This window comes from Anopheles bellator, chromosome 1 (genome assembly GCF_943735745.2).
Source record: "Anopheles bellator chromosome 1, idAnoBellAS_SP24_06.2, whole genome shotgun sequence".
Taxonomy (NCBI): Eukaryota; Metazoa; Arthropoda; class Insecta; order Diptera; family Culicidae; genus Anopheles; species Anopheles bellator.
Window position 1 is genome coordinate 18,147,585 of NC_071285.1, and position 13,545 is coordinate 18,161,129.

Below are 13,545 nucleotides of genomic sequence, written 5' to 3' on the forward strand. Positions count from 1 at the left end.
ATTATCGCTGTTTGATAAGATTTTTCTTTTTGATAAAAGGTTATGTTTTGTGAAGGACTTCCGAAGGACACTTAAAAGAGCATCAATAGTTTAACACTGCTCGCTGCCCTTTGAATGAATAATTAAAGAACAAGAATTATTTCTTCTTCTTATCCGGCAACAACCGCTGAACGGTCTTGGCCTGCAGCAGAGATAATGTTAATATCTCTTGCTTTCTGTAACGGTGTATTTTTGCGAGTAGAGTTGTTGGTCCCGCGCCAACCCCAAAGAAGAATTTGTATGGTATTGTACAGATAAATAGAAACAGTTAAGTGGGTTGAAGATTTTTTAGGTTTTAGTAACAAACAATTAAATCTTTGTTCAAAATGTTGGAAATAATATTTATTGAGCAGTCGTCGTTTTTATAACAAAACAAGTGTCCCATGGTTCACATCCTCGCGGGTAATCCTTAACCTTGAGCGAACGGAGAGTTACCGTTTGTGGTCACGATGAACATACCGTTTACGCCACGGCCCTGGTTCGATGGCTCCCCACCCATCACGGCGGTACCGGTGTTGGTGCACTGTCCGGCGATGATCTCGCCGTGGCTGGCGCATCGCGTCGCTCGGAACCCGGCGGACGAGACGGATTCAGCGAACAGTTCGTGAGCCCTCGAATGGGCACAGTTGCCGGCAATGTCGATTCCACAGCCCGGCTGCGAGCGGCCCCCGTTCGGGAAGAAGTTGGCATCGGACAGCGGCAGGTCGAAACCCAGCAGGCCGGCGTTGGTGAAGATCGACTCCGTGTAGATCGCATCCGAGGGTGCCATGATGTCCGAGTCCGACAGTGAAAACAGTGGACCGGCCGGATCGAGACCTACGATCGTGTTCAGCTGACCGTTCTGTAGCTTGCCCGCGTTTCCGGCCGCGTGCGCACCCAAACTGTGGCCAATTACGTTGATATTGCCCCGGGACGCACCGGTTGCCGTCACGATCGTGTTAATCATGCGCGAAACAATGTCACCGACTGAGGCCACCCGGTTGCGGGCCGCGATGTAGTTGACGGTCTGCGCACCGACACCCCAGTCCACCAGGATCACGTTGAATTCGCCCACTCCGAGGTAGTTCTGGCGGATGCTCGCATGCAGCCCGGACGTGCCACCGCCGTTCCATCCGTGGATCGTGAAGCGTGTCGGGTGTGCCGGGTTGAAGTTGGAGTTCTGCACCGAGGCCGGATTGTTCCACTGGAGCACCTGCCCGAGGGCCGGATTGCTACGGGTAAACAGCTGGAAGATCACGTCCGACTCCGGGTTGAACAGCGGTTCCAGCTCGTTGTCCTGTACGGGCAAATCGTACGGATTCGTGTTGACCAACCGCAATCGACCGGACTCATCGGGCACCAGCATCCAGTTGTCAGCACTGCTGGCTGTAGCTGTAAAAAAATCATCCCCGTTAGAAGGCGCAATGATGAGAAGGAATAAGATCCGAAGGACTACCTCCAAAGAGCTGCACCGTTAGTAGCGCTAGGCAAACGAAAGCAGTCTTCATTGTTATCGCCTGTGTTACCGTGCGCCGAAGATGAACCGCGTCTCCTGCGCAAACGGCGAAGCCTTTTATATCTTCCCTGGGGTGTCGAATCGGCGAACCTCTATCGGCGGATTGGAACCGATTTATCATCCCGTACGTCACAATCCGAACGTCTGACGTCAAGAGGGGACGGTACTCACTCGACATCCTATATGTTACATTGAAGTGCGTAAAACGTTCGTGGTCTTATCATCATCACACCATAGGAGCACCGGGAGGCCCGATAATCCTTATCCCCATGTGGGAACCAGGGATTGCTTCTTGTTGTTGCACGTGTTGATTGTGGATCGTCGCCCAGGGATGCTTGTTCCCTGACCACACGTAGCCCAAATCTCATGGAACGCATCCTTTGTACCCGAGGCCCGAACCGTTAAAGACCTATCTGTAGGAGGTGCCTCCAAAATTCCCAACAATAAATCAATTAACACCTGACTCGCGGTTTATCGGCCAACAACACAAACAACGCCCCGGGAAGGACTCCCCGGGGAACGGTAGCTACACGGATCAGATTGTTATTGGCCCTGTTATGGCCGAAGCTCTCGATTTAGGCGGTCGCCACAGGTCTAATCAGAGATCAGGGTGATAAGAGGGACCCATTCTTCGCGCGTTAACGAGGGGGCTATAAAACGCCTCCCGAAACTACGGATTGCTGTCAGTCAGATTAAGCAGTCGTGACTTTGCCGCGCCTTCAAGATGTACCTCAAGTATAGTGCTGCTGTGCTAGTTTGCTGCGTGGCCATCGGTAGGTCCCAGGGCTTGGGCAGGGATTGGGAGCTGTTTAGTTTCCGACCTTTTAACCTTTGGTTTTTTTTTCGTAGCTCACGGTGCCTCACTGTCCGTGCCAGCCCCGGACCAATGGACACTGATCCCGGACGGAAACGGTCGGCTTCATCTGACCAACCTCAACCCCTACAGCGTCGACGAGAGTGTTCCGGAGCCACACTTTACCGCCGCCACCGACACCATCTTCCGGCTGTACACTAGAAGCAACCGAAATGCGCCGCAAGTAGTGGCCCTTGGCAATGCGGCCAGTTTGTCCGCCTCGAACTTCAACGCCGCCCACCCAACCCGGTTCATCATACACGGCTGGAACAACGATGGGTTCTCGGAGGTCAACACCATACTCTCGAACGCTTGGCTGGACCGAGGGGATTTCAATATTTTCACCGTCGATTGGGGTGTCGGTGCGCAGACCATCAACTATCCGTTTGCCCGGGCCCGCGTCAGTGCCGTTGGAAGTGTGGTGTCGTCGTTCATCAACTTCGTCCAGGCCAACACCGGAATCAACTTCGCGAGCATCAGCATTGCGGGCCACAGTCTCGGGGCGCACGCGGCTGGCAATGCCGGGTTCTTTCAGTTCGGTCGCCTGAACACGATCTTCGGCATGGACCCAGCGTTTCCACTGTTTTCGCTGGACAGCAACGATCGGATCACGCTGAACGACGCGCAGTACGTCGAGACGATCCACACGAACGCCGGGCTGCTGGGATTCGATCTGCCGCTCGGTGGCGCGTCCTTCTACCCGAACGGGGGCCGCACGCAACCCGGCTGTGGGGTGGACATTGCCGGAGCATGTGCGCACGGTCGGGCCTACGAATTCCTGGCCGAGTCGATCGTGTCCGGCGGCTTCACGTCGGTGCGCTGCGGTTCGTACAACGAAATTCTCACCGGGAGCTGCTCCATTCAGGGTCCGAGCCGTCCGATGGGTGGTGAACCCTCCAACTTCGGAACCGGCACCGAGGGCGTGTTCACGCTAACCACGCGTGCCGCCAGTCCTTTCTCGCTCGGTTAGACTGAGACACTCAGCCGTACGCACCTTGGGGTGTAAATAGTTATTAATAAATCCTTAATGTAAACTTTATCAACGCCTTTGACGTCAAGCCGGACGGGACCTCCTGCCTACCTTTTGATTTACGACAGACCCCCCCCCCGCCGATCAGCGCCTTTGTAGAAGCAGATATTCTCCGTCGTCGATTTGGGGATTAGCGGCTCCAAAGATTGCTGATATCGACAGGTCACCCACGAACCCGGACCAGGTGCCAGGAGAACCCCTTATCGGCGGGCGATAATCGGCCGTCCGGGGGTGCCATAAAAGACTACCGCGAGGCGGTGGGCCAGTTCAGTTGGTCAGCAATTATGGGAGCAAACACAGCAGTAGTACTGAGCGTGTTGGCACTGGCTGCCTTCGGCTGGGGCGCGCCACTGGAGGACAAACCGTGGGCCCTAATTCCCGACGGCCAGGGACGGATTCACCTGCTGAATGTGAACCCGCACGATGTGCCGACCGTCGTCGACGAGGTCGAGCCACTGTTCAACCCCGAGACGGACATGGTGTTTCGTATGTACACCCGCCGGAACCCGGTGCACCCGCAGATAATCAACTGGAACGACCAGGGCTCCGTGTCGAACAGCAACTTCAACCCGGCCCACCCGACGCGCTTCCTGATCCACGGGTTCCTCGAGGGCGAGGATGCTAGCCTTCACTGGAGCATCAAGGATCACTACATCCGGATCGGGGAGTTCAACATCATTAACGTGGACTGGGGCGCGGGCTCCCAGACGATCAACTACATCGCGGCCCGCAACCGGGTGGGCGCGGTGGGCGAGATCGTTTCGCGCATGGTCAACACGATTGTGGCCGCGACCGGAGCGTCGCGCGACAACATCAACCTGATCGGCCACAGTCTGGGGGCGCACGTCGCGGCCAACGCTGGCAAGAACCAGAACGGTCAGCTGAACGCAATCATCGGTCTCGATCCGGCCGGTCCGCTGTTCTCGGCCGGCCAGTCGGACCTTTTCGCAGCGAACGATGCGCACTACACGGAGGCCATCTATACGAACGCCGGTCTGCTGGGCTTCAACGCGCCACTGGCCCAGGCCAACTTCTACCCGAACGGCGGTCGCTCGCAGCCGGGTTGCATTCTGGACGTGGCCGGTATCTGTGCGCACAACCGGGTGAACGACTTCTTCGCTGAATCCGTTTCGACGTCGGTCGGGTTCCGATCGGTGCGTTGTGCCGACGCCGCCGAAATCCAGGCCGGACGCTGCACTCCCAGCGGGGCGGACGCCAACATGGGCGGTGAACCGTCGAACCGGGGCCGTGGCGTTTCCGGTGTCTACCATCTGACCACGAACTCCAACTCACCGTTTGCACAGGGCTAACGCACGCAGACCACGCGAATGCCGCATTTCAGTTTGTTTGAGATTAGATTGAGAGATTAATTCTGAATCGGTGAATAAATTTGACCTCTTTGTTTTTTAACTCTTTCTATTGCGACTCATTGAAGCGTACTATCGGCGTGACGATTTCCTTTTCGAAGGGTCAAGGGTTGGATTAGATTGTTTCGGCTTTCTATGCGCCTCGAGATTAGATAAAGCTGTATCGAGAAGAAGCAAGAAATGCCAGTAAAATCAGATACAGCCTGCGGCAAGAGCTTTCATTTGGAGAGTGCACGTTTCTGTTCCGTTGCGAATTCAAATTCCGTTGCGGCAGCGTTCGTTAAGAAATGGCTCCGTACGAACGCAGCCACTCGGGAGTGCGAGAGCGCAGAAAAGCAGAGCCCGGGAACGCAGAGAGAGGGAGAGAAAAGTTTCTTTCTCTCTCTCGTTTCGTGTTCGGGACTAACTCCACCGCAACACTAGGCTGTTCAATGAGTTCTTCGCCTCGATAAGAGAAACACCATTTTATGGTTTGAAAAACACTGTTTTATTCAGTATGGTCTCCCTGGACATCAATACACTGGTTTCAACGAGACTCCAATTTATGAATTCCATAAATGTTGGCCATTTTCAAAATGTTCCTTCTTTTATTGAACATTAGAACTTTTGGAACAATCCAATTTAAACACCATCGCACGCACACACGCGAACGAACCGATGTGTGTGGACGTGTCGTTAACATGGTGTTGGTGCAAACCAGGAGAGGTTCAGGTTTGTCATCAGGTTTGAAGGTTCAAAGTGATGTTCAACACGGTTGGGATTCTCAGGAAACAGCAGACACTCTTTTTTTCTTAACTTCCAACCAACCTCTGCTGCGCGAACACCGTTAAAATAAATTCGAGCAAGAAGGAATATTTCGTATCTACAATAAAGAAATAAACAATAATAACGTTCAAGCTGAAAATTAGAGTGGTGCTTTATTTCCAACTTTTGCCGGGAACGGACGCGTGTAATTTCCCGTCGAAGTCATTCGTATTATTTCCGTCGCTTTCACTGTTTCCGTCGAACAAATCGAAGAACCCTTTTGCGGTGAACTCGTCGGACGTGACCGGAAGTGCAGGTTCGTTGTGTTTTGTGTTATTTCGGTGCGATTGCCACACTCCTTGGGTTCAAATCCTTCGCGAAATTAGTTTCGACCAAAGAGTTATTTCGAATTTCAAACCGCAGTTTTAACCTCAGGATTCATACAAAAGCCTCGGAAATTCAGAGCCAGAAATTTCAGTAATAGCTGAAAACTAGAGTGTCCAAGTGCGATTAACGTTGAATTTTACGTGTTTTCGATAGAACGGTTTGCACATTCCCGGAGTTGTTCAAGTGCCGGACGTAAGTTCGTCCTGTTGTTTTCGTAATGTATGATTGATTTTCGCGCAAGTATTCAGTATTTTCGGTTAGATTTGTGGCTTGTGTAGAGTTTAGGATTCCTGTCCAGCGGATTCGTTCACAGAGGCCGCACGGCAGGTGTTTTGTGATTGGAACAGTTTTATGTTACCGCGTGTGTTAATAGAGAGTAAGTTATTCCGCGTATTGTGAAAATTCTGTGTTCCCCGAGTAATTTGCCGCATTACAACGCAATTGGCGGGTTACCTGAGATTTGGGGTTGTTTTATTGCCGCCCGAAACGCGTCCCGAAATTATCATCGTCGAACTCAGAAATTCACAGCCAGGAGCCACAGATTGTTACGGGTGATTTTTCGTATTCCGTGGCGAATTGAGTGTCTTTGCCAACCAGAAAGTGGCCAAAAGGCTTCTGTGAGTTATAAGGTGGTTCAAAGGGCCCTAAATGATGCACCAAGAAGAATGGAACCAGAAAGCGGTTTTTGGGGTTTCCTTTTCGGCGGCAACCACCGGTTCACGCACACCGGTGTCTAACCGTTCGTTCCGCTTGTCCGCATTCGGATCACACCCCGCCGCGAAGGCTCTCCCACGCGTCGCGCCGTTGCGCGTATCCTTCGCGTGGTGACTGTTTCCTCGTTTCCTTCCGGTGCGCGTTCCCGGACTCGAAGGACGGACGCAAGGAAGCAGGAAGTCCCGTTCGCTGTGTGAGTGCCGAACGTCCCAAGGAAGCCCCGTGCGAAAACAGGACTATCTCTCTTCGCACGCACGCGGTCTTAGTTTTGCGTGTGGCGGGATCCCCATTGTGCGCTGGTGTGTGTGCGGCCGTATTGGTGCGAATGAAAGCGATGCCCTTCGCAGGAAGAGCCTGCTGCGGTGTGAAGGAAACCGGCCGATGCGTGGCGTCTCTCTCTCTCTCTGTCGAGTGAATCGTGTGTAAAAAAATCGATACGTTTTGCAATTTGGCTGGCGAACAACTTTTTACATTCGCGTTTTTACGTTACGCTTTCATCAAAGGAGCCCTGGTGCTGTCTCGCTCACGTGATGTGGTTATCCTTTTCGTGTCGTTAACGTTTGTGTGGCGCTTGCAGAAAGTCCTGGAAAGTGGAAGGATTGATTCTTTCACCTTCAGTTACTCTGATTTCAGGCTAATTAATGCCCTAAAAAGTAGATGTTGACATTGGAGAGTATCGTTTGTTACATCGCATTAACGGCATTTAAATGGCCACACTCTGGAGCGCAATTCACAGGCAACCTCTAACCGATAAATGCTACTACACGCTGTCGGCAACATTCGACAGCATTTCTGTGCCCATTTGCATTGCGCTGCTAATGAGCCCTAATCGAGTTTAATGATGATGCTGCGGGAAGGCCACCCAGCATCATCAACCACAGAGACAGTGATGGACACCGATTTCGGATTTTGGAAGCTCCTTCTTGGCGACGACACACCGGAAAATCGGTCTTCCGCAGTAACGGGGGGTAACTTTCTTGCCAAAGTGGCGTCCGGAAGGGGTTCCGCTTTTAAACCTGGCCCACCGTAAGCTCCCAAAAGTTGGTCTGTTTGAAGCACGGATACGACCATTGTTGGCCACAATCTGGCGGTGGGTCCGGACTACCTCCCGAAGGTGCCTTCAGAATTGATTAACCATCCCAGCTGGTGCTACTTCCTTTCTGTGGGGCCCCACACCGATACGGTTGCTATGGTTCTCGGTTACTCGCTCGTAGTGTTCCAACGCACACAAACACAGGGGCGGCTCCTGTTGGGGAAACAAGGTAGCAACGTGTGTGGGGTCACCCTTCACACAAACAGTTGCAAATACAACCGTAGCGCACACTATCGTCGGGCGAAAGGACGAATGGGGATGCATTTGGAACGGGATATCCCCCCATCGCTCGATGCCGTCATCGGAAGGACCTCGGAACGGTGGTGTTCGTGTGGCCTTCGCACGGTTGTTCCGAACGAAGGGCGTGAGCAGGATCTAGGGAACGGGTAGGGGCGCGCAACATAAACATCGAATTACTCACGAATATCCTCCGGGCGTAGGAACCAGAGGAGCACAAACACCCATCCATCTGCGGTTGCTCTGACCAGCAGCAGCAGCAGCAGCAGCAGTGAGTCATAAATTAAACTCGCAATAACGCGTCTCTCTTCTGCCTGCCCTTCCCATTGCAGACTTTTCCAGCGTCCGCGTGAGTTTCGAAATTTCCGGAAAAGGATTTCGTGGTGCGATGTGTTTTGGCGCGCTAAGCTGCGTTATTTCGCCGCTGGTTGCTGTGTTTTGAATTTCGTTGAACGTGTCAATTTTTCCCTTCATCCCAACTCGCTCCTGGCGGTGAGTAGTTAGTGTGCGGTGTGTGCAGCAGTGGTCTCTGTCCGAAACAGCATCAGAAGAGTGTTAATTAAGTGGTAGTGTTTTCCCCCGGGGGGAAATTCGATCGATCGGTTTTCCAGTTCGTGGGGAGTCAACAGCGGGCACAGGTTGCGAACATCGTGGCCGGCAGAAAAAGTGGTGAAAAGCTGGTGGTATAAGAAAGGCAACGCGGCAAGGCATCTCCCGCAACGCGCACCGGAAGTTGTTAGTGATCAGCTATCAAGAGCAGCAGCCGGGAGGACAGTGTTATGTTTTTGCGAGAAAAGTGAAGCATTCCGCGGTATGCTTGCGGCGTTCTTGGAAAGCTAGCCAAGGATTACTCGCGCATTTCTCGTGGCCACTCTCCAAACGGAACGGAAACATCAAACCTGCGGCTTCGTTAAAGGTATGTATGTTTACAAATGCTTCGGACAGCGGCACCAACAATCCATTTTCAGCTGCTCTCGGAACGCAATGGTCCGATTTCTCATTTTTCCGTAATTACATTGTGCGCAATTATCGAGGTGCGTTCCCTGCCACTCATAAACCGTGCGTCGAGTATGCGAGCTTTAGAACAATGGCCACTCGGAGAAATCGAGCAAAAAGTGGGACAAACATTAGAAAACATAAACAGCGGATCGAGGATAGAACCACGAACTGGAATAGCTTGGGCTTCCCGGAAACATTCACTGTTGAGCGGTAATAATCGTTCGCGGCAGCCCACATTAAACATTCAATTGCTTCAGTGCGATGCTTGCTCCCCGCCATTATTCGATTGCAGGACAGAAGCCCACAGTGGCCGTAAAGATAATTTGTGCAACTCATTAAACACGCATTATTCGTTGGTTTCCGGGTTTCCCAATTCTTTGCTGCCGTTCTCGGGTCGGCGTACCACCGAAAATACATCAAATACTGAAGGTTCAATTTGTGCTCTGCCAGGCGATTGGCAGCATTGTTCCTTTATTTTTTGCGCACCTTTTCACGGGGTTTCTCAGGGCGCTTCTCCCGAATTCCCGCTTCGTTGTAACGGGCATTATTTTCTCTTTCCTTTAAACATCTTTATTTCGATTGCAACATATTCGGGCCGGTGGCATACGATTGTGCATGAGTGCACAGCACCGCACTCATGCGAGCCAATTGGTGTACAGAAGGAACAGCCGGGCCGGGACGGAAAGGACCGAACCCCGAACTGGAATAGTTTGGGCGCTTCCTGGAAACCTATTGCGCGGTGCCAATCGAGCGTGTATAAGCTTCGAGCGAACGGACCACGGGGACATTGTTGCGGCGATAGGTTTCTAGTCCGGGACCTAATTGCAGCTGTCAGCGACGACCATCAATGCTACAGCCAGCAGAAGGGGGTACCATATGATTGAGCTCATCTGGTACTCGATTGGCCCCCTGGCAGTTGTTTGGCAACATTAAAAACATTTCAATAGTCACCGGAAAAAAGTGGTTAGCTTTTGCAGCCTTGTGGTGCCTTCTCCGCATAAACTAGCACAACCAGCACGTTACAATTTTGCTACAACAAACAACCGTGTTCCGTCTGCTGCCCCTATTTTTCCGCGCCCACACGAAAGTAGCACGCAATGCTGTGGCCAGGCAAAAGAAAATGAATCCACACACAGCACGGGACGGGAGAGAGAGAAAAAAGTCCGACAATCTCAAGCATTATCACGGGCAGGAAAACAAAAAAAGGAGCCAGAAAAAAGCGGAACATTTAATACACACACATAATACACAACAACAAAACCACTTCTGTGCGCGGCCCGGGGTGGTACTCGGCAAACATTAAACAATTTTTATCGCCCAACAACGCCCGGCGGCGGCGGCGGCAGCAAAACTGGTTCTGGCGGAAGAAAGTGCGCGACTTCGAGGCTCAAGCACAGAGAAAGACCCAAGAAGGGGGTCCACCCAGAGGGTGGGTCGGTCGGTGACCGGGAAAAGCGTTTCCCAACCGGCGCTCCCAGGGAGGGATTGGGGAAAATAAAGCCTCACGGTGATTGTGGCGCGGCCTCACGGAAGAACACCCCTCAAGGGGTGTTCCGCCGGTAAGCGGTACTCGGAAGCGAACCTCCTCAGAATCGCATTTAATTATTTGCTTTCTCTTTCTTAGCGTGCCCTCAGGCTGAGGGCCCAGTTGGAAGTGTGTTTCGGTGGACGGCTCGACCCGTAATCGGGAGACCGTAGCTAAACTCAAGCTCTCCAGAGCGTGGTTGAAGCCGTCAAAAATCGACACTCGTAAAAGGCGGTTACTTCCTCGACACGGTGCGACGCGCGAGAGAAGAGCCCTCGTTTTTGAGGGAAGGGTTTTTTCTGCCCCAACCCAATCCGAGAGATAATCGGGCGAGGAACCGCGCGGTTTTTGAATCGAGCGTTTTCTGTGCTCCGCTCCGTTCTTTATGTTTCAGTTTCCCGGTGCGCCCTCATTCACTGCCCGCGAAGGCCGCCGCAGCATAAGACGCGCGTCGTATGTGTGAGTCATGCCTTGTCCGCGGATCCCGTTTTTTTTTGCAGATACTAGAAGCATCATCGTCGTTTCGCTTGGTATTATTTGGTAACGGTATATCTGGAGCGACGACCAGCCAAGCGACGCCAGGAGAGAACCTCTGCACGCGCCTGGACCACAGAACTATTATGCTGGCTATTCGGCAGTGGCCAGCGAAGCGTGTACCGTCTCCCCGGCGGCTTGCTACAGGAACTATAATTCAGCATTGGTTACAATTATGATGCTGATGATATGGGTTTGTGCTAAGGCTATGCTTTCGCAAGCTAACCCGTGGCCCTCCGGAAATTAATGCCGAGCACAGTTTATTGAGCAATTACGTGCATGTGTACGGTTTTTTTTGTAGAGGTACTGTTGCGTAAAGACTGGCCTTTCGATAACGTTCTAAGCGTAAAAACGCCAAGAGCCTCACCCAGCGTGGTACGTGTCTTATCCACTCCCCGAAGTCACCGGCGGATGCGACTTCCACTTCAAATCAGACTACCCACTCACGATAAGCACTTTCTTCGCGTGTCCGTCATCCAAACCTCTCTCAGCAATTAAAAGCCCTCTTCTGTCCGAAAGGGAAGCCTTTCATTACCACCAATTCCCAAATACGGAGTGGGGGACAGTCAAGTGTGAAAGATTCAATCTGGCGACGGTCGGTCCGTCAGTTTGATGTGGTTCCCGCGTTGGGACGTTTTGTCAGTTTCTGGTGGTAATCTTGACGCTCTCCTTGCTGTGTTGCGGTCATCCACGTCCGCCGCGTCAACACCTCGAGGCGTCTGCTGGAGATCGCGGGCGCGCGCGCGCTCCACAAGTCAAATGAAAGAGAATTTTTATGGCTTTTCGATAAGATTTCTCCACTCGAGCGTGAAGAGCTTCCTGGGGCCCAGTCTCCAGTTGGCGGCGGCGGTAAGTGGATAGCCTTCAGTAGCCTGTGGAATGCGCCACGGATTTGTACTTTTTTTTCGCGTTCCCGTTGATTAAGCCGTTGACCATGTTTGCAGAAATGGAGCGAGATCGTGCCACGATCACGATGAGTCGTCTAGCCAGAGATGGGCCACTAATTGCCCCAGTGTCCAATTTTTGCACATTACCATAAACTAGCGATGGGATCAGCATCTTGTCTGGGGGGCTGTCTCTCAGTCCCTAACGAGCACGGCACGGGCCGTGTTAAATCTCGGACATGGGCTACCGGCGTGCGCTCGGCTTATGGGGCCAACTCGAGATCTCCGAGATGCCCGAAATGGGAGCAGCATCCACTACGAGCCTGCCCGTCATAATGATGAAGACGGCTGATGATAGTCACGGGCAATTATCATTCTCGACGAGCCCTCTCGTAGGCGGAGGAGACCCGGGACCCGGGAATCTTGCGGGTCTGGAAAGCAAAAAAAGAAAGCCATAAAACTCTGGGCCCTGTCGAAGAATGGCACGACGACGATGAAGTCGACGGTAATGTACACGCCAGTGCGGGCGTACTTGAACCCCAGCCAGCCCAACGGCAAGGCAAAACAGGCATCGTAAATGGGTTGGAAAATCAGTTAGACGTCCCTTGATCTCTGCTCTTCCACAAGCGAGGCCGTATTTCATGGCACAAGCAGAGACAAGACATGTTACTGGCGCAGCATAGCGCAATGTAAACAAACATTGGCCGTACCGTCAACCGAGACGCAAGGAGATGTCCTAGGGGGGGTACGGAACATTTTGCATTTACGAAGATGTGCCGAGGATAACAAGGAACGTCAACGACGAATCGGGAGCATCCAACGTCCATGATCGCGCGCCTCTTCATGCCCTGCACTTTCCACAAGCTCTCCCTTGTGGATTCCGTTTCCAGAGCACGGCTGACGAAGGATGGCGCCTTGCTTAATTCTCGATGGCCTCAAATGATTCCAACACGCGTTTCTTTCGGGGCATACTGCCTCTCGATTGCCTTCTGTCGGTCGTCGGTTTTCCGAAAGAGGGGTTACAGGGCATCCCCCGCCCGGCAACCATTAAGACGTCTTTATCGCGCCCTTTCGTTGGAAGTGCGTCAGACGTGTTCAATTGACGCTACTGTTTATACTTTTTCTTGTCACGTTCCTCCCCAATTATGTTCATTGTTTCAAACCATCAAACCCGACGGGAACCGGGATGGGTTATGAGGAGGTTCCATTCGACCGCTCTTTGCAGCTGTCGTCCTGAAGGTTTTCTTCAAAATAAAATTGTGTCCACTGCAACGCATATGGAGACATTCGGTCTCTCATAGTTTTTGGCGGTTCACGTTGCCACGGCACGTGTTCAAATCGTTTAATTAAAACTTATCTACGCATCGCCGATGAATCAGTTGCCCAACTCAATTGGAGTCAATTGGGATTGCAAAAGATCTGTCAACAGCAGCAGCACCAGCAGAGGAACTCGTATGTGGTCGTTGGGACCGTGGTTCCCGTTGGAGAATTAAATGATGAATCGATCGGTTTTCTTCTTGAGCACCGCTCGTGGCTAACTAATTTAATTGCTTTATGACATGCCGAACCTGAAAAGCGCCTTTTTTGGTCGAAGATCGAGAAAGATCGGTTTCGGTTTCCAATGCTCTCGGTGGCTTAATAATT

At 52.3% G+C, this 13,545-nt stretch overlaps 3 protein-coding genes across 3 annotated transcripts; 2 read left to right on the plus strand and 1 right to left on the minus strand.

The window, feature by feature from the left end:
* Window positions 1-445: 445 nt before the first annotated feature.
* LOC131213219 (pancreatic triacylglycerol lipase-like) lies at window positions 446-1,550 on the minus strand. The gene is made up of 2 exons (XM_058207218.1): window positions 1,475-1,550; window positions 446-1,410 (listed from the first exon to the last, which is right to left on the minus strand). Exons 1-2 carry the CDS (start codon window positions 1,524-1,526, stop codon window positions 449-451), a joined length of 1,014 nt encoding a protein of 337 aa, XP_058063201.1. The 5' UTR covers window positions 1,527-1,550; the 3' UTR covers window positions 446-448.
* Window positions 1,551-2,258: 708 nt separating this feature from the next.
* On the plus strand, window positions 2,259-3,357 carry LOC131215154 (pancreatic triacylglycerol lipase-like). Its single transcript, XM_058209540.1, has 2 exons — window positions 2,259-2,307; window positions 2,384-3,357. Exons 1-2 carry the CDS (start codon window positions 2,259-2,261, stop codon window positions 3,355-3,357), a joined length of 1,023 nt encoding a protein of 340 aa, XP_058065523.1.
* Window positions 3,358-3,701: 344 nt separating this feature from the next.
* On the plus strand, window positions 3,702-4,727 carry LOC131216574 (pancreatic triacylglycerol lipase-like). The gene has a single exon (XM_058211102.1). It carries the CDS (start codon window positions 3,702-3,704, stop codon window positions 4,725-4,727), a length of 1,026 nt encoding a protein of 341 aa, XP_058067085.1.
* Window positions 4,728-13,545: the final 8,818 nt, after the last annotated feature.

Coding starts and splice junctions, on each gene's coding strand:
- LOC131216574 (XM_058211102.1), top strand. CDS start 3,702: ATGGGAGCAAACACAGCAGTAGTACTGAGCGTGTTGGCACTGGCTGCC.
- LOC131215154 (XM_058209540.1), top strand. CDS start 2,259: ATGTACCTCAAGTATAGTGCTGCTGTGCTAGTTTGCTGCGTGGCCATC. Junction 2,308..2,383: donor AGTTTGCTGCGTGGCCATCG/GTAGGTCCCAGG, acceptor TTTTTTTCGTAG/CTCACGGTGCCTCACTGTCC.
- LOC131213219 (XM_058207218.1), bottom strand. CDS start 1,526: ATGAAGACTGCTTTCGTTTGCCTAGCGCTACTAACGGTGCAGCTCTTT. Junction 1,411..1,474: donor AACGGTGCAGCTCTTTGGAG/GTAGTCCTTCGG, acceptor ATTTTTTTACAG/CTACAGCCAGCAGTGCTGAC.